We start from the raw sequence: 20,184 nt of genomic DNA, 5'->3' as shown, positions 1-20,184 counted from the left end.
TTGAAAAAAAACTAAAAAAATGCACATGTAGAGAATTTGAAAAACTACAGGTGCAATTTTTTTTAATATTTTTTTTTTATAATTTCTCGTTTAAAAATAAATACAAAAATTAATTTATGACTGAATTTAGTAGACAATGAATTTTTGGATTTTTTTTTGAAAAAATCAATTTAAAAAAAAACTAAAAAAATGCACATGTAGAGAATTTGAAAAACTACAGGTGCAATTTTTTTTAATATTTTTTTTTATAATTTCTCGTTTAAAAATAAATCCAAAAATTAATTTATGACTGAATTTAGTAGACAATGAATTTTTGGATTTTTTTTTGAAAAAATCAATTTGAAAAAAAACTAAAAAAATGCACATGTAGAGAATTTGAAAAACTACAGGTGCAATTTTTTTTAATATTTTTTTTTTATAATTTCTCGTTTAAAAATAAATCCAAAAATTAATTTATGACTGAATTTAGTAGACAATGAATTTTTGGATTTTTTTTTGAAAAAATCAATTTAAAAAAAAACTAAAAAAATGCACATGTAGAGAATTTGAAAAACTACGGGTGCAATTTTTTCAAATATTTTTTTTTTTTATAATTTATTGTGCAAAAATAAATCCAAAAATTAATTTATGAATGAATTTAGTAGACAATGAATTTTTTTAATTTTGTTTTGAAAAAATCAATTTAAAAAAAAACTCAAAAAATGCACATGTAGAGAATTTAAAAAACTACAGGTGCAATTTTTTCAAATATTTTTTTTTTATAATTTATCGTTTAAAAATAAATCCAAGAATTAATTTATGACTGAATTTTTGGATTTTGTTTTGAGAAAATCAATTTTTAAAAAAACTAAAAAAATGCACATGTAGAGAATTTAAAAAACTACAGGTGCAATTTTTTCAAATATTTTTTTTTTATAATTTCTCGTTTAAAAATAAATCCAAAAATTAATTTATGACTGAATTTAGTAGACAATGAATTTTTGGATTTTGTTTTGAAAAAATCAATTTTAAAAAAAACTAAAAAAATTCACATGTAGAAAATTTAAAAAACTACAAGTGCAATTTTTTCAAATATTTTTTTTTTTATAATTTATTGTGCAAAAAAGAATCCAAAAGTATCATATTTTTTTTCGGGGACCGATTGCCGCCAATTGGGTTCCGAATCATCCGTAGGCACAAAAACAAGTAAAATAAAGTCGATATGTCAGCAAAAAAAATTTTCTCGCAGCTTGAGATCAATCCCAGAAGCTCAGAATACGAAATTTGTGATTTCAGGGCCTGATTATTATTATTCTTATAAAATAAAGTAAAAAGTAGAGAAGATAATAAAGTGAATATTGACTATATGAGGCATGAAAAGTGAGTTTGAAGAGTAAGCTGACAAAAAAGTTTAAACTATAGCTAATAGAACTAACGTCGTAAATAATTTTCGCTCGGTTGAACACACGGTGATACTCGGGAGAGTACTTTGGACATTCGATTATCTACTGAGAGACACTAGACTAAAGAAAATCCGAAGAAAATACACGTATAACACCACCGAGACTCTCGAAGTGGAGACGAACAAAAAAACTATTGAAAAACCGTCCGGAAAAAAAGGACTGGAAAAGTGTTGGAGATTTTTTTTCTTAAATTATACTTGAGTTGTAAAATAAAATTGAACTTTTTTCAATCGACTAGCTTTCCGATCGTCACATCGAATCGTAATTATCGATTCTACTGAATTATTTTATCGAAAATTGAAATATTTTTCAAAGCAGTTATTTTATTTGAGAATTTTTTGTTCTACCGGCTAAACTATCGGGTTTTCGTAAAAATTTACTTATATATTTTTTGTTCAGAATTTAATTTCCTACAAATTCATTCTCATACATTTTTCCCATATCTCCAATAGTTTATCCACAATTTTAATTTAAAATTCAAAAATTATAAAATCTTTTAAAAAAAAATTACTCATATTTTTTAAAAATCAAAATATCAGCTCAAATATTGATTTTACCCAAAAATTTACTCATACATTTTTTGTTCAAAATTTAATTCCCTCCAAATTCATTCCTGTGCATTTTTCTTATATCATTAATAGTTTAGCCGCAATTTCAATTTAAAATTCAAAATTCAAAAATTATAAATTCTCATAAAAAAAAATTACTCATATTTTCTAAAAATTAAAATATCAGCTCAAATATTGATTTTACCCAAAAATTTACTTATACATTTTTTGTTCAAAATTTAATTCCCTCCAAATTCATTCCTATACATTTTTCCCATATCTTTAATAGTTGAGCCGCAATTTTAATTTAGAATTCAAAAATTATAAATTCTTTTAAAAAAAAATTACTCATATTTTCTAAAAATTAAAATATCAGCTCAAATATTGATTTTACACAAAAATTTACCTATACATTTTTTGTTCAAAATTTGATTCCCTACAAATTCATTCCTATACATTTTTCCCATATCTCCAATAGTTTATCCACAATTTTAATTTAAAATTCAAAAATTATAAATTCTCTTAAAAAAAAATTACTCATATTTTTTAAAAATTAAAATATCAGCTCAAATATTGATTTTACCCAAAAATTTACTCATACATTTTTTGTTTAAAATTTAATTCCCTACAAATTCATTCCTATAAATTTTTCTCATATCTTTAATAGTTTATCCACAATTTTAATTTAAAATTCAAAAATTATAAATTCTTTTAAAAAAAAATTACTCATATTTTCTAAAAATTAAAATATCAGCTCAAATATTGATTTTACCCAAAAATTTACTTATACATTTTTTGTTCAAAATTTAATTTTCTACAAATTCATTCCTACACATTTTTCTTATATCTTTAATAGTTTCGCCACAATTTAAATTCAAAGCCCACCGATAATAAATTTTCCCAAAAAAATTCCCTCATCTCCACTAAAACTAAAAATACCCGCTAAAGAATCAACTTTACATGAAAATTACACATGAACAATTTTTTTCTAAATTAAATTTCCTACAAAAAACATTCTTACGCTTTTTCACATAAACTCAATAATTGCCGAGTTACGTAACGAAATAAAATAAATGATAAAAAATAAAATTTTTCCACGAAAAAAAAAACAATAAAAAGAAAATTATTTTTAAACCTCGTGATTTTTTAAAAGCGCAGTAACATAAATTAAGTATAATTTATCTCTATACACTTAAAATATTTATTTTATTTTTTTTTTTTCAGCTTGAGAATAAAATTATCTGGCATTAGAATGTGCGCTGCCAATAATAATAATAATAATATCAAACAATGAAAAAATAATCGTGTCTCATTACAGAAGTTGTTACTGCGCACTTTAAGAATGTCATTACAATAATTGATAATAAAAAGTAAAACGTGACCGTACGTGTTTTTTATTCTATCTCGGATACTAAATTACTCATCGCCATAACAATTTAATTATCTTTTTTCAATACCTATATATCTATACATATACCTATACAAATATATATATATAAATATATATATATATATATATTTTAACTAGTGTTATTATCCCCTCTGCTAAGATTTTTCCGGAGATTATTTCCTTTACGGATCCACGGTTACGTGTATGTTATATAAAAGACCGATTTAATAGTTTTTTTTTATATTTATCCGCGAAATTGTCAGTTTGTGTTGCTAAGAGTTGTATTGAGTTTTGATAAAAATAATAAGTTTTAAATATTTTTTTTTATTTCAAAATGTATTTGATTTTTATTTTTGTCTGCGTCCAAATTTTAGCTGGAAATATTTACGCAGTAAGTTGATATATATAAATATATATGTATGTATGTATGTATGTATTATATATATGTATATATATTTTTGATAAATTCATATATATATTTATATTTTGTTGATATATTTATATTTATACATATTTAAATATAATTGAAAATTTGATAAAATTGAGCATTTTGAATTTTCGGAAAAAAAAGATGGACACCCGAGAGAAGCGAAGCTTTTTTTGCGTTTTGCAGAAAAACTTAACTGTTAATTAATGAAAATTAAAATTTTTTTTATGATAGTAAATTATTATTTGGAAATTTTTGGGAATATGGAAATAAAAATAATAAGAGTATTAGTAAATAATATATGATAATATGATAGTAAGTACTAAAAAAGAGGTTAAGTAGAATATATGCCACGTGGCTCTAAATACGTATGCATATAAATATTATGAACTCGCGAAAATCGCATGGAGATTGAGTTTTTAGAGTAAAGATTGGAATTGCGAGGTAAATATTGGAGATACGACGAAAATGATGAGGACCAAATTTGTAGGCATTCAAATTTTTTATAAGAAAAAGTGTTTTGCTAATTTTTTATAGCGATAAAATCCACGAAAATTAGATACTTTTACGGAAACTGTCGGATTTTTCAGACTTTAAATTTTGAATTTGAAAATTAAAATTTCGGGCTAAATATTGAAGATACGAGAAAAATTAAAGAGACCGAAAATATAGCCAATTAAATTTCCTACAAGAAAAGTATTTTTCCAATTTTTTTTAGATGAAAAATCTCGGAAAAATCAGAGACTTTTATAAAAACTGTCAGATTTTCAAAGGCTACAAATTTCGAATTTGAAAATTAAAATTACGGGCTAAATATTGAAGATACGGGAACAATTAAAGAGACCGAAATTGTAGCCAATTCAATTTCCCACAAGAAAAGTATTTTTTCAATTTTTTTTAGATGAAAAATCTAGGAAAAATCAGAGACTTTTATAGAAACTGTCAGGTTTTCAAAGGCTTCAAATTTTGAATTTGAAAATTAAAATTTCGGGATAATATTGAAGATACGGGAAAAGTTAAAGAGACCGAAAATGTAGCCAATTAAATTTCCCTTAAGAAAAAGTATTTTTCCAATTTTTTTTAGATGAAAAATCTAGGAGAGACTTTTATAGAAACAGTCAGGTTTTGAAAGGCTTCAAATTTTGAATTTGAAAATTAAAATTACGGGCTAAATATTGAAGATACGGGAAAGGTTAAAGAGACCGAAAATGTAGCCAATTAAATTTCCCACAAGAAAAGTATTTTTTCAGTTTTTTTTCGATGAAAAATCTAGGAAAAATCAGAGACTTTTATAGAAACTGTCGGGTTTTCAAAGGCTTCAAATTTTGAATTTAAAAATTAAAATTACGGGCTAAATATTGGAGATACGAGAAAAATTAAAGAGACCGAAAATGTAGCTAATTAAATTTCCCATAAGAAAAGTATTTTTTCAATTTTTTTTCGATGAAAAATCTAGGAAAAATCAGAGACTTTATAGAAACTGTCGGGTTTTCAATAGCTTCAAATTTTGAATTTGAAAATTAAAATTACGGGCTAAATATTGAAGATACGGGAAAAATTATGGAGACCGAAAATGTAGCTAATTAAATTTCCCACAAGAAAAATATTTTTCCAATTTTTTTTAGCTGAAAAATATAGGAAAAATCAGAGACTTTTACAGAAACTGTCGGGTTTTCAAAGGCTTCAAATTTTGAATTTGAAAATTAAAATTACGGGCTAAATATTAAAGATACGGGAAAAATTATAGAGACCGAAATTGTAGCTAATTAAATTTCCCAAAAGAAAAGTATTTTTTCAATTTTTTTTATGCAACCCCTAGTCCACTTTTTCTCATAATACTATAAACTCTCAGGCTTCTGTTCCAACTGATAAAATTCGAGAGGAGCCAACAAAATGTCCAGAGTATCCAGACGATTTTACTCAAACGCTAGAATTCGAAGAGAAAAATTACCGCGACGCATTGGCCGCCGGTAATTTAGCCGCCATCAGTCCAAAGGAAATGGAACGAAGAGCGACTTGTGTTTACCAGCACCTGAGACTGGTAAAATAATAATTTAGTTAACAAGAGGATAAGGGTCTGGGGGCCATAGTGCCCCAGATCAAAAAAAAATTTAAATAAATAAAATAATAAATCAATTTTCCAGATAAATCCCGATAATTCCGGTGATTTACAAGCAGTATTGAGTTTTTTAATCATAACAAATCCAATTATCAAAGACCAAATTCCATTTCCAGAGGAAAAATTGGAAAATCTCAAAAGATGTCTCGCTAAGAGTAAGAAAATTTAATTAATTTTCGTAGGAAATTTTTGCTTATTAATTTCTTTTAGAGAGCGACAGCGCAGATGAAGCCAGAGCCTGGATCGACGTTTGTATAAAAGAAAATTTCCCGTTACGTCCTTCAAAATATGAACCAGAAGTTGCTGACGAATGCCCAGAGTACCCGGAAAATAAAAGTATGAGAGAAATATTGAAAATCGAAGAGGAAAATTACCAAGCCGCCATTAGGGAAAAAAATTTTGCGGCCATCAGTCAAAAAGAAATGCAACGAAGAGCGACTTGTGTTTACCAGCACTTGGGACTGGTAAAATGATTATTAAGTTAACAAGGGGGGGGGGGGTATGATGGGCACGTATATTAGCAATGGCTCATTTTACCTCAAGTATAAATAAAACAATTTTCCAGATAAAACCCGACAATTCTGGTGATTTGCAAGCAGTCTTGAGTTTTTTAATCACAACAAGTCCAATTATCAAAGAACAAATTCCATTTCCAGAGGAAAAATTGGGAAATCTCAAAAGATGTCTCGCTAAGAGTAAGAAAATTTAATTAATTTTTGTAGGAAATTTTTGCTTTCTTAATTATCAATGAATATTGGCGGGAATTTTTAAATTATTCAATTTTTCTTTAGAGAGCGACAGCGCAGATGAAGCCAGAGCCTGGATCGACGTTTGTATAAAAGAAAATTTCCCGTTACGTCCTTCAAAATATGAACCGGAAGTTGCTGACGAATGCCCAGAGTACCCGGAAAATAAAAGTATGAAAGAATTACTGGAAATGGAAGACGAAAAGTACCAAGCGGCACTTAGGGAAAAAAATTTTGCGGCCATCAGTGACAAAGAAATTGAGCGAAGGACGACTTGCATTTACCAGCACCTGGGATTGGTAAAATATCAATTATAATTTTGAATTTTTAAATTTCGCGCCCTTTTGGGGTCTAGATGACCTAAGGGAATTTTAAACTCCAAATATCTCAATAACTATCAAGTTTATGGAAAAAGTATAAGATACCTTTTTTGTAGGAAATTTAAAGCCCTACAAAAAAGGTCTCATTCAATTTTTCAAAAAAATGAATATTTACAGAGATATTTTGAAAAAACCAATCACACTTGTTATTTTTTGTGAACTCAAAATTCCAATTTTATTCATAGAGTTTTAAACTCCAAATATCTCAATAACTATCAAGTTTATGGAAAAAGTATAAGAGATCTTTTTTGTAGAGAATTTAATGCCCTACAAAAAATGTCTCGAGCAATTTTTCAAAAAACTTGATATTTAAAAAGATATTTTGAAAAAACAAAATATTTATATTATTTCTCCAGATAAAACCCGACAATTCTGCTGATTTGCAAGCAGTAATGAGTTTCTTCTCTATAATCAGTCCAGAATTCAAAGAACAGATTCCAGCTCCAGAGAAAACATTAGAAAATCTTGAGAGATGTCTTGCTAAGAGTAAGAAAATTTTTTTTAATTTTCGGCGGGAAATTTTTGATTATTAATTTTTTTTAGAGAGCGACAGCGCAGATGAAGCCAGAGACTGGATCCTCGTGTGTGTACAGGAAAATTTCCGGTTAGTGCCTTTGGAGTACGAATCAGAAGCTGCTGACAAATGTCCAGAGTACCCGGAAAATAAAAGTATGAAAGAAATAGTGGAAATTGAAGAGAGAAAATACCAAACTGCCTTGAGGGAAAAAAATTATGCGGCTATCAGTAAAGAAGAAATGGAACGCACGCTGACTTGCCTTTACAAGCGCCTGGGATTGGTAAAATAATATTTTTGATTTTGAATTTTAAAATTTCGCGCCCTTTTGGGGTCTAAATGACCCATGCAATTTTACACTCTAAATATCTCAATAAATATTGAGTTTATGAAAAAAGTACAAGATATATTTTTTGTAGAGAATTTAATGCCCTACAAAAAATGTCTCTTGCAATTTTTCAAAAAACTCAATATTTACAAAGATATTTTGAAAAAACCAATCACACTTTTGTTATTTTTTGTAAACTCAAAATTCCAAATTTATTCATAGAGTTTTAAACTCCAAATATCTCAATAACGATCAAGTTTATGAAAAAAGTATAAGATGCCTTTTTTGTAGAGAATTTAATGCCCTACAAAAAATGTCTCTTGCTATTTTTCAAAAAACTCAATATTTACAAAGATATTTTGAAAAAACAAATTATTTATATTATTTCTCCAGATAAATCCTGATAATTCCGGTAATTTGCAAGCAGTAATGAGTTTCTTCTCTGTAACCAGTCCAATATTCACAGAACAGCTTCCAGCTCCAGAGGAAACTTTAGAAAATCTTAAGAGATGCCTCGCTAGACGTAAGAAAAATTTTATTAATTTTCTGTGAGAAATTTTTGCTCATTAATTTTTTTTAGAGAGCGACAGCGCAGATGAAGCCAAAGCCTGGATCCTCGCGTGTGTTAAGGCAAATTTCCGGTTACATCCTGTGGGCTACAAACCGATAGTTGAAAACGAGTGCCCAGAGTACCCGGAGAGTAGAAATCTTTCAAAAATATTGGAAATCGAAGAGATAAATTACCAACTCGCCATTAAGAATAAAAATTTCGCTGCTATCAGTGACGAAGAAATGGCGCGAAAGACGACTTGCATTTACCAGCACATGGGATTGGTAAGATATCAATTATGGGGTCGCATATTTACAGTGGTCCATTTTGCCCCAGATAAAAAAAATTTAGGAAATAAAAAAATTGATAAATTTTTTAGATAAAACCCGACAATTCTGCTGACTTACAAGCGGTAATAAATTTCTTCTCAAAAACTAGTCCAATATTTAGAGAACAGATTCCAGTTCCAGAGGAAAAATTGGAAAAATTCGAAGGATGTCTCGCTAAGAGTAAGAAAAATTTAGTTAATTTTCGGCGGTAAATTTTGAATGTTATTTTTTTTTTTAGAGAGCGACAGTGCGGAGGAAGCCAAAGACTGGATTCTCGTGTGTATAAGAGAATACTTCCGGTTATATCCCATTGGATATGAACTCGAAGTTGGGCCGTTTAATAACGGTTTCAAAAAAGTTTCGAAGAAATGTCCAGAGTACCCGGACAATCTGATGAAAATACTGGAAATTGAGGAGAAATATTATCAATCCGCCATTTTGAATCAAAATTTTAAGGCGATTAGTGAAAAAGAAATGGACCGAAGAGTTACTTGTATTTACCAGCACATGGGATTGGTAAATCATAATTATGATTTTAAACTTTGAATATCTCAGTAGTTATTGAGTTTATGAAAAAAATATAAGATACCTTTTTTGTAGGAAATTTAAAGGGCTACAAAAAAGCTTCTGTGCAATTTTTCAAAAAACTGAATTTTTACAGAGATATTTAAAAAAAAACAACTATAGTTTTGTTAACTCAAAATTTCAATTTTAGTCATTGAATTTTAAACTCAAAATATCTCAATAACTACTGAGTTTATAGAAAAAGTATAAGATATCTTTTTTGTAGGAAATTTTGAGCCCTACAAAAAAGGTCTCTTGCAATTTTTGAAAAAATTGAATTTTTGCAGAGATATTTTAAAAAAACCGATTACACTTTTGTTAACTCAAAATTTCAATTTTAGTCATTGAATTTTAAACTCAAAATATCTCAATAACTACTGAGTTTATGGAAAAAGTATAAGATATCTTTTTTGTAGGAAATTTTGAGCCCTACAAAAAAGGTCTCTTGCAATTTTTGGAAAAATTGAATTTTTACAGAGATATTTTTAAAAAACCGATTACTCTTTCGTTAACTCAAAATTCCAATTTTAGTCATTGAGTTTTAAACTCAAAATATCTCAACAACTACTGAGTTTATGGAAAAAGTATAAGAGATATTTTTTGTAGAGAATTTAAAAAGCTACAAAAAAGGTCTTTTGCATGTTTTCAAAAAACTTGATATTTACAGAGATATTTTTAAAAAACAAAGTATTCATATTATTTGTGCAGATAAATCCCGATAATTCCGGCGACTTGCAAGCAGTGATGAGTTATTTCTCTGTAACAAATCCAAATTTCAAGGAACAACTTCCAGCCCCAGAGAAAAAAATAGAAAATCTCAAGCGATGTCTCGCTAAGAGTAAGAAAAATTTGATTAATTACCAATGAATATTGGCGGGAATTTTTAAATTATTTAATTTTTCTTTAGAGAGCGACAGTGCAGATGAAGCTAAAGACTGGATCCTTGTCTGTGTGAGAGAAAATTTCCGACTGTATCCTTTGGAGTATGAACCGGAAGTCAAAAGCTATCCGAAGAAACATATAAATTCTATTTAAAAAATTATTTATAAAGAAATTTGAATAAATTCCGGGAGTCAGGGGACTTGTAATTTTTTAAATGTAAAGTGATGACAATAAAATAAAAATATATATACATATATGATGTGGGTACTCATTCCAGCGGAAATTTAGTGGTTTCACGTGTGAGCCATAAATTTTTTTTTTTTTTTTTCAAATCCAAAATTTTAACGAAATTTCTCAAATAAATATTTTGTAAAAAAATATTTTTCTCTACTTCCTGTACTACAATTTTTATATTATTCATATAAAATATATATCAAATTACCGTCTGTTCTTTACCTCACGTTAGTAATTTTCTATCCCCTCCCTTTCCCTACCGTGTACTCATATGTCCTTAATCAGCAATTAAATTATTACCTGCTTCTGTCAGAGGGCCATTTTGTCAGCAACGCCGGGATTTTTAATCATTTAACAAAAAAAAATTAAAGCCTTGTATGTAAGCACGTGTTTAATTATAATTATTTTTATTTAATAATTAAATGTTTATTTTAATTTATAAAATTAATTAAAAACTTTTTGATTGTTCGTTGACAAGTGATTGAAATGAGTGAAATGATTTATTGTAGATTTATTGTTTTTCTTTTCATTTGTTTGATTGATTTTTCTCGCGGGCTACAATCCCCGTGTCCGGAAATTTTTTCCTATCGACTGAATCCAGTAAGTGGGGAAATTTTTGGAAGGATAATTATTTATGATCCACCGAAAATTTTTCGGTGCTTGAGTTTGCGGGTACGGTATCAGACAACGGAAATTTTCCAGGATGTAAGTCATGTTTTTTTAGTTTTGGGAAATTGATTTTTTTTGGGCGGATGTTGTCGATGTGGGTACTCAATCGAGAGGAAATTGAGTGAATACAACGAAAACCACATTAATTAAAAAAAAAAAAATTTGTTTTTGAAAATTTGGAAAATTTTTGTTTTTGTTCAAAATATATGAGTGTGGGTACTCAAACTAGCGGAAATTTACTGTTTGATACCAAAATTGACTTGATTTTAAAAAAAAATAATTTTTGTTTTCAAATTTTCACAATTTTTATTTTTGTTCAAAACATATGAGTGTGGGTACTCAAACTAGAGGAAATTTACCGTTTGATATGAAAATTGACTCGATTTTCAAAAAAAATAAATTTTGTTTTCAAATTTTCAAAATTTTTGTTTTTGTTCAAAACATATGAGTGTGGGTACTCAAACTAGCGAAAATTTACTGTTTGATACCAAAATTGACTTGATTTTAAAAAAAAATAATTTTTGTTTTCAAATCTTCACAATTTTTATTTTTGTTCAAAACATATGAGTGTGGGTACTCAAACTAGAGGAAATTTACCGTTTGATATGAAAATTGACTCGATTTTCAAAAAAAATAAATTTTGTTTTCAAATTTTCAAAATTTTTGTTTTTGTTCAAAATATATGAGTGTGGGTACTCAAACTAGCGGAAATTTACTGTTTGATACCAAAATTGACTTGATTTTAAAAAAAAATAGTTTTTGTTTTCAAATTCTCACAATTTTTATTTTTGTTCAAAACATATGAGTGTGGGTACTCAAACTAGAGGAAATTTACCGTTTGATAAGAATATAGACTTAATTTTCCAAAAACAAAATTTTTGAAAATTTAATTTCTATAAAACAAAAATATTTTCAGTCTGATCGCGGAGAGCTGCGATTGGCGCAGCCTAAAGAAGAGGTTATCCAAAATATAGCGCGTGGGCTACCGATCATTTACTTCCTCCACTTTCCCCTTCTAAAATCTACACCTGAAATTTCTCTAATTACTCTAAATAATGTGCGATATTGCGTCGGAATTCCAGGTACAGAATAATTTTGCAATTTAAAAAATTATTATTCATTTCATCCAATTTTTTTTTATTCAATTACAGAGTTAACGGCAAGAAAAATAGAAATTCAACATAATTTATTTCCACCCATTTACTCAGACCTAAACGGTAATAATTTTGCTTTTAAAAATCATCAAAATTTACTATTTTCAAATAATTCATTGCCACATCTGACTACAGCGCCAACTACGACATCAACTACGACCCCAGCGCCACCTACGACATCAACATTAGCGACATCTACAACAGAAAATTCCAAAAAACCACATCCTCTTTATCATTCAGCAGAAACATTTTTCAAAAAAGAATTTGAAAAATTATCAGCATCATGCGGGAGGCCAGTAAATAACGATAAATTTATATTTACAAATAATAGAAGACTGAGACCCGGACAGTGGCCTTGGCTTGCCGCCATTTTTATAACGCGGGAAATATTTGAATTTCAATGCACCGGGACTTTAATTAGCGACCGCCATATTTTGACTGGTAATTTAATTTTTAAATTTCAAATTTCGTTCCCGCCAAATAATCACCTAAAATTTTGAATACTTTTTTTGAAAATTTACATCCATATATATATATATATATATATATATATATTTTTTTTTCAGCTGCGCACTGCCTTTATCATTTCAACTTAAAATTAACCTCAAATTTATTCATCGTATCCTTGGGACGGTACCGAATTTCAAATTGGGACGAGTCGCTCGCCGTCAACTATCAAGTCGATCAGATCCACGTCCACCCTGACTACGAACGGGGAAAATTGAACGCAGATATCGCGGTCTTCAAATTATCCGATACCGTGCGTTACAATTGGCTGATACGTCCTCTGTGTTTGTGGCCAGAAACTGACGCCAGAGTGGACGGAATCATTAACCAGCTGGGTTACGTCGCCGGGTGGGGGGACAGAAGCCCGTCACAGGGCAATTATGAAGGTGACGATGATTATGATGACGGTGATCCCGACGTAGGGATGGAAAATGAACATCAAGTTGCTAAGTTCCACGTGGTTCCCATAGTCTCGCCTCGTAAATGTTACCAGAGCCTCCAACTAAGAAATTTCATTACAAATGATGCGTTTTGCGCGGGAACACGAAATGGCCGCAGCGGACCCTGCAATGGCGACAGCGGCACAGCGCTCGCTATTTATAATTCTCTGAATGGAAGATATTATTTAAGGGGAGTGGCTTCGCTGTCAATTATGGACAGAAGTACTCTGGGTTGCGATTATACAGAATACGTTATTTACGTTGACGTCGCTAAATATCACGTTTGGATATTAGGTAAAATTTTTCAAACTTAAGATCCGAGACTTGGCGTCAGAAATTTTTTATTTTCGACAATTCTACACGGAGAAAAAAGTATAGTAAAAATTACAATACTATAGTAAAATTTACTAACAGATATGAAAAAATACATTCTGTATTGTAATTATTACTAAACGTTTAGTAAAATTTATTAGTTAGTAATAATTACATAATAAGATATTAAAAATTACTATACGTAATGTATTTTTTGCTAAGACGATTATATTTTTTACTATTTGTATAGTAAATTTTACTATCAAGTACTATTAATAAATACAAATTTAAGAAAGTTAATTTTCTAATACAATATAGGATTTGTTACTATACAAAATATTAAAAATTACTATACGCAATGTATTTTTTGCTAACACGATTATATTTTTTTACTATCTGTATAGTAAATTCTACTGTGTATAGATAAAATTAAAAGTTGGTGGGGATAGCATATACAAAGATGTATTACAAGTTCTGAAACTTTTGTTCAAAGGACACTTCGGGTCGTCAGACTTTGGAAAGAACTCGCACGCGGGAGATCAGGGTTCGAATCTCGGTTGGATCAAGTGATTTTTTAAAAAACAAAAATCCACACCAACACCAATACAGATGACAGAAATAATAATAATAATAATCAATAATAATAAAAAGTTGAAAAACTATTAAAAATTTAATTTAATTTTTTTCCATTCTAATATAGTAAAATTTACTAAACGGGATAGTAAAATTTACTAAACGACTTGTAAAATATGCTAATCTGTTTATGAATTTTTCATATAAATCATAAGCGTTTCAAGATTACTATCCAAATTTAGTAATTATTCTCATATTTTTTAGTAAAATTTACTATATTTTTTTCTCCGTGTAGATAGTTGGGGTAAAAGTGGACGTAAAAATTTTTTTTAAGAAATATATATACATATATATATTTATATAATGATCCTTCAAAAATTTTCCTTCGTCCAAAAAAAAAAAATACCACGTGGCGCATGACGTCAGTTTTAGTGGCTCTAGTTTTTTGAAAATATCTTTATAAATACAGACTTTTTGAAAAAAATGCATAGAATGTTTTTTATAGAGAATTTAATTCCCTACAAAATCATGTCTGTACATTTTTTGTCAAATTTTCATATTTCGTGAGATATTTTCAAAAAACTGAAAATTGATAAAAAAATGAATTCTGACGTCTTGCGGCATGGGGTATTTTTATTTTTTATGCATAAATAAATATATATGAGAAAGATTGGGGTAAAATGGCCTACCTGGGGCATAGTGGCCCACCTCAAAATTCTACTAAAACCACAATTTTTTTTAAAATAAAAAATTAATGAAATAAAAAATTTATAAACATTCGTTTTTATTTAATTTATATTATCACCAGGAAGTTGGTATCATTTATTGTCGCAGTACATAAACGTCAGTAACTCGATTGTCCGTAACGAAAGTTCAATTAAAACTTTCTTTAAACAGACCAACAATAATTAATGATTAACGGTCAGCTTATAGGTGAGAACTGTAAAGTTGCGATAACAAAGTATCACATCTTATATATTTATATATATACTTATACTTGTATGTGTGAGTAGAGCATGTCATTATTTTGTCCTTGATTAAAAAATCAGTTTGTCAGTTTGTGTTGCCGTGTAAAGATTTTTTTATGTCTTGAGATCACGCAATTCTATAGTTTATTTTTTTTTTATCACAGTAAGTTGTGTTTATTTTTAAAAATACAAGTGACATTTTATTTATCCCTAAATGTTGTTTATTGTGTGCCCGTAATGGAACACATTAAAAAACACTGCGATTTTTTTCCAACGGATGCTCGATAAAAAAAAAACGACCCATTTTACCTGGATTTCAATTTCAGATCAGACTAAATTTTTTCCGTGCATTTAATCAATTTATATATTTAGGGTAAAAATATATATGACATATATTAGAGTGATCCAAAAAATAACAATTTTTTTTTTTTCTCGCAAACAAGTTCAAAAGTTTCATATAGATAAAAAAAGACGCCTGTGAAAATTAGAGCTCTTAATATTAACATTAAGAGGTTCGTCGCACTTTTCTATTTTCCATAAGAATAACATGGAAAAAATTTTTTTTACGTCTTCTGATTTTTATAAGTAGTTAACGATGCGTCATAGGAATAATTGGCAGGCATGTTTTTGTAGGGAATTGAATGCTCTACAAAAAAAGATTCTTATCATTTTTTGAGGAATCTATTTGTTCAAAAGTTATTTGAGGTTGAAGTCAAATTCATATTAAATTTTGAGATTTTCTTACTTTTCCGGCGAAACTATCAGACCTATTACAAAATATCATTGGACCTTTTTTGTAGACAATTTTATTCCCTAGAAGTTATTTCAATAAAGTTTTTTCGAATTCCGCATTGTTTTCTAGTTATTTTTATTTTAATGTCAAGCTCTTAAAAACGATCAGAAGACTATTTTTTTTATGAGCATGACATTAAAATAAAAATAACTAGAAAACAATGCGGAATTCGAAAAAACTTTATTGAAAATAACTTCTAGGGAATAAAATTGTCTACAAAAAAGATCTAATGATATTTTGTAATAGGTCTGATAGTTTCGCCGGAAAAGTAAGAAAATCTCAAAATTTAATATGAATTCGACTTCAACCTCAAATAACTTTTGAACAAATAGATTCCTCAAAAAATGATAAGAATCTTTATTTGTAGAGCATTCAATTCCCTACAAAAACATGCCTGCCAATTATTCCTATGACTCATCGTTAGCTACTTATAAAAATCAGAAGACGTAAAAAAAATTTTTTCCATGTTATTCTTATGGGAAATAGAAAAGTGCGATGAGGAAACTCTTAAATTTAATATTAAGAACTCTAATTTTCATAGGTTTTTTTTTTCATTTAAACGAAACTTCTGAACCTATTTGGAAGAAAAAAAAATTTGTTTGTTTTTTGAATCACCCTATTATAAATATATAGTAATTTTTTATCTAAAATTATTAAGAATTCGAATCTCTGCTATTTTTATTTCTTTACATGGAAAATATTGAAGATATGAAAAAAATGTATAGGAACAAATTTGTAGGAAATTAAATTTCCTACAAAAAAGCTTTTATACATTTTCACGGTATCTCTATTAGTTTCTTCATAAACTCGATTTGAACTTAGACCTTTGAAGCTTCTGGATAAATTACAAAAATTTTGAACTTTTAGCATAAAATGACTTGGACTTGGATATTTTTGAGCATCCTCTCGTCGTCAATCATCGCCAAAGCGACATCTGAGAAGTAAGTACCCTATTAGTAACTTGCCATGGAGATCTGACCTCTTTGAAATTGCAGAGACATAAAAGAGGCCCAGCAAAAAATTCTGGTGTTCCTAAAAGAGCCTTCAGGCATAAACTGGCTGAGCTCAGTGTCACAAGAGCGAAGAAGTCCTCTGAAAACCATCGAACTACTGTCCGCGATAATCGATCCCACGTCTCCAGCGTCCGCGGAAACGAAATCAGCGGCCACGGAGTTGAAATCTGCGCTGGACACCGGGACCAACGCGACGCAGATAGAACTTGAGGGCTGGAAGGACCTAATTGACAACGGGCCTCAAGATGACATAATCTGTCTCTACCGGGCCCTCAACACGACCTCCAATCGCACCGAAGACTGGCAGAAATTCCTTACCAACATCTCCGATGGCTACATGATCTACCTCGCGCTGGACATGGGGACCAAGACCTTGATTTGTATGAAAAAAATTCCAATCCAGACCCGGGTACTTGACACTTCGACCCAAGAGCCTTCGACCCTCAGTACCTCGGAGTCTCCGGAGTCAAAAATGGGTAATGGGAGCCGGGCACTGAATGACCCGCTCCCCCTCCAGGAGGACTCTTGCGAAGATTCAAAAGAATCCAACACCCGGAATTCCAGAAGACAGTTCTCAGAACCAAAACCTCAACCTCCTCCGTGCAATCGTCCAATTATTTATGTCCTACCAGTTAATTATCCTGGTCAAAATGGTTACGTTCCTTGGCAGCAACGACATCTACCTCAGGCCTATCCCAGTCAGCAGATTGGGCCCTACCCGATTTCTAATTCCCAATTTAATCCTAATCAGCAAATGAATTCTCTGATCCCGAATAGACGAAGTCCTTACAATGCTGACCCACTTAATGCGATCGATGGGCCCAATAAACCCAATAAACTAAATGGGCCCTTGCCAAGTTCACCAGGTGGATTCGCTTACAGACCGGCACCTCGTAATTGGCAACCGCCGATTTCATGCGACCAAAATAATTGGCAGCCAGAGTGTTTTTGGAAACCGCCTCAAAGATATCCGAATTTGGGCCCATTGAGGCCCACGATGGTCGACAACAATTTCGGGTACCGTAAAACTTTGCCGGTAGAACAGAGTCCGAGTAGCAAAGAGTCTGCTGCAGTGCAGAGGCGATTAGTGCCGATGAAAAAGGTCTTGCCGAATTGGAGGCATCCAAATAGGAATTTTATGGACCCACCCATTGTTCCTTACGTCATTTACAACCGATATTCATTGCGCTACCCACCGGGCTGGCCAGTGGGCCAGAATATGCCCGTGGGACCTAACTGGCAGAATCGGAATGCGCTCGAAGAACCAAATAAGGGTGGGCTCGAAGGACCAAATACTCCAGTAGAGCCGGGCCCCAATGAAGTGGCGAAACAAAATAGGCCTTGTGCGTCGAAAAATTGCTTGTGCAGTTTGTGTGACAAGCCGATTGTTGTTAAGGTTCTACTGGAAAATTCCGCGAAGAAGGAAGAAGCTACTGGCTCGCGTAGGAGCCTTGACCTCCAAGAAGTCGCTGACGCCATCGGTAAAACAGATCAGAGTCTTGAGGAATTGGAGAAAAAGGTTAAAGAAGAGCTGGCTGGGACTAAAAAGGGCAATGAGGATACCGAAATTGAAGAATCGAAGGAAAGTAGTGAAGATTAATTGTTTAAATTGAAGTAGATCAATAAAAGTAATAATGAAATTTATTAATTTTTGTTTTTGTATTAATTATAATGATAAATAAAATAAAAAATATGAAAACCACATGACCCTGCAGACTAGCTCTAAAGCTTCCCGATGTTTTCGAGCTCTTGAGCTCAAAAATACTAATGTTAATATATTTTTGAGCTCTTCAAGCTCGGAAATAGTAATGCCGCAGCTTCCAGTTCAAAAATTTAAGTAATGAACAATCAGAAAAAAAAATAATGAAGAAAATTTTTTTTTTTTTTTTTTTTTTTATCTTTGGAAATAATGACTGATTTTATGAGTGTGAATCTAGCATGATTTTGAAGTTGGCCGACGTCTGATAATTTTTGGATTTTTTTTTTAAACGACAAATTATAAAAAAAATTATTTAAAAAAATTGCACATGTAGAAAATTTAAAAAACTATAGGTGCAATTTTTTGAAATATTTTTTTTTTTATAATTTATCGCTTTGAAAAAAATTATAAAATTATTAGACGTCAGGTGACTTCAGTATCATCATTTATTTTCAATTCTTATTCAAGTTGTTGTTTAAAAATAAAATATTGGCGCGAAAAATTTTGTTTTAAATATTTTTTAAAAATACAAATTAATAATTATAAGAAATAAATAAAATAAATAATTGTAAGCAATAGATTATTGTTAGAGCACAAAAAATGAATAAAGAATAATTAAAAAAAAAAATAAAAACTTACATTCTGCATACTTGTGATAATATTCTGCACAATCCAGAAACGAAATTTGAATAATTTGATTATTCATATTAAAATATAGGTGTGAATGTAGCAGACATCAGACAAATTTAAAATTATTAATAAATAGAGTAAATAATTTATAAAATAAAATTTAAAAAAAAATACGCATTTAAAAAATTTTGAAATTAATAAGTGCATCAATTTTTTATAATCATTATTTTTTAAATTATTTATTCTATTTATTTATAATTTAAAATTCGTCTGATGTTTGCTACATTCACATTCATATTAAAATACACTAATTTAAATTATTCACACGAACACTGATATTAATCACCATAATTTTTAATTTAAAAAAAACTAAATTTTATTTTTGAATTTTTTCATAATGGCGGCAAAAAAAGTCATGATAGAAAACACTCACTTCAATTACTCGATAAAAAAATTGCACTTATACACAAACTCACTAATACTTTTTAAACACTGGTATATTAATTATAATTAATAATAGTTATTTATATAGATTTTAATGATCCTGAAGTTTCCCGACAATTAACAATTTTTGGATTTATTTTTATACAAATAAAATTTAAAAAAAAAAAAACTAAAAATATGCACATGTAGAAAATAAAAAAAACTACAGGTGCACTTTTTTCAAATATTTTTTTTCATCTTTTATCGTCTAAAAAAAAATCCAAAAATTGTTAGACGTCTGCTAACTTCAGTATCAAAAATTATTAATGATCCTGAAGTTAGCAGACAATTACAAATTTTTGGATTTTTTTTTGAACAATTAAATTTAAAAAAAAAAGAAACTGACAAAATGCACATGTAGAAAATTTAAAAGACTACAGGTGCAATTTTTTCAAATATTTTTTTTTTATCTTTTATCGTCTAAAAAAAATTCAAGAATTATTAGACGTCTGCTAACTTCAGTATCACGGATTTTAAATTAAAAAACAAG

General features: G+C 29.4%; 3 protein-coding genes across 7 annotated transcripts; all 3 read left to right on the top strand.

Moving 5' to 3' along the window:
• Positions 1-3,599: 3,599 nt before the first annotated feature.
• LOC130668281 (uncharacterized) lies at positions 3,600-10,473 on the top strand. Of its 3 annotated transcripts, XM_057470486.1 has the most exons (14): positions 3,605-3,771; positions 5,660-5,848; positions 5,952-6,081; positions 6,137-6,390; positions 6,492-6,621; positions 6,718-6,971; positions 7,409-7,538; positions 7,596-7,849; positions 8,288-8,417; positions 8,475-8,728; positions 8,824-8,953; positions 9,012-9,289; positions 10,046-10,175; positions 10,245-10,473. In XM_057470486.1, exons 1-14 carry the CDS (start codon positions 3,715-3,717, stop codon positions 10,370-10,372), a joined length of 2,448 nt encoding a protein of 815 aa, XP_057326469.1. In that variant the 5' UTR covers positions 3,605-3,714; the 3' UTR covers positions 10,373-10,473. The 3 variants fall into 3 exon arrangements, with proteins under 3 accessions (XP_057326489.1, XP_057326469.1, XP_057326479.1); XM_057470506.1 differs by lacking the exons at positions 8,824-8,953; positions 9,012-9,289 and having other exon boundaries at positions 3,600-3,771; XM_057470496.1 differs by lacking the exons at positions 6,718-6,971; positions 7,409-7,538 and having other exon boundaries at positions 3,606-3,771.
• A 155-nt stretch (positions 10,474-10,628) lies between these two features.
• LOC130668314 (serine protease gd-like) lies at positions 10,629-13,761 on the top strand. Its single transcript, XM_057470547.1, has 5 exons — positions 10,629-11,158; positions 12,039-12,204; positions 12,274-12,339; positions 12,412-12,717; positions 12,843-13,761. Exons 1-5 carry the CDS (start codon positions 10,940-10,942, stop codon positions 13,535-13,537), a joined length of 1,452 nt encoding a protein of 483 aa, XP_057326530.1. The 5' UTR covers positions 10,629-10,939; the 3' UTR covers positions 13,538-13,761.
• LOC130668292 (uncharacterized) lies at positions 13,403-19,160 on the top strand. 3 transcript variants are annotated; one of them, XM_057470535.1, is made up of 3 exons: positions 13,403-13,517; positions 16,737-16,810; positions 16,865-19,160. In XM_057470535.1, exons 2-3 carry the CDS (start codon positions 16,743-16,745, stop codon positions 18,480-18,482), a joined length of 1,686 nt encoding a protein of 561 aa, XP_057326518.1. In that variant the 5' UTR covers positions 13,403-13,517; positions 16,737-16,742; the 3' UTR covers positions 18,483-19,160. The 3 variants fall into 3 exon arrangements, with proteins under 3 accessions (XP_057326518.1, XP_057326509.1, XP_057326501.1); XM_057470526.1 differs by lacking the exon at positions 13,403-13,517 and adding an exon at positions 14,940-15,041; XM_057470518.1 differs by lacking the exon at positions 13,403-13,517 and adding an exon at positions 15,098-15,239 and having other exon boundaries at positions 16,865-19,159.
• Positions 19,161-20,184: the final 1,024 nt, after the last annotated feature.

The sequence above is a fragment of the Microplitis mediator genome, chromosome 1 (genome assembly GCF_029852145.1).
Source record: "Microplitis mediator isolate UGA2020A chromosome 1, iyMicMedi2.1, whole genome shotgun sequence".
NCBI classification, from domain to species: Eukaryota; Metazoa; Arthropoda; class Insecta; order Hymenoptera; family Braconidae; genus Microplitis; species Microplitis mediator.
This window is presented reverse-complemented; position numbering and strand designations above follow the sequence as displayed.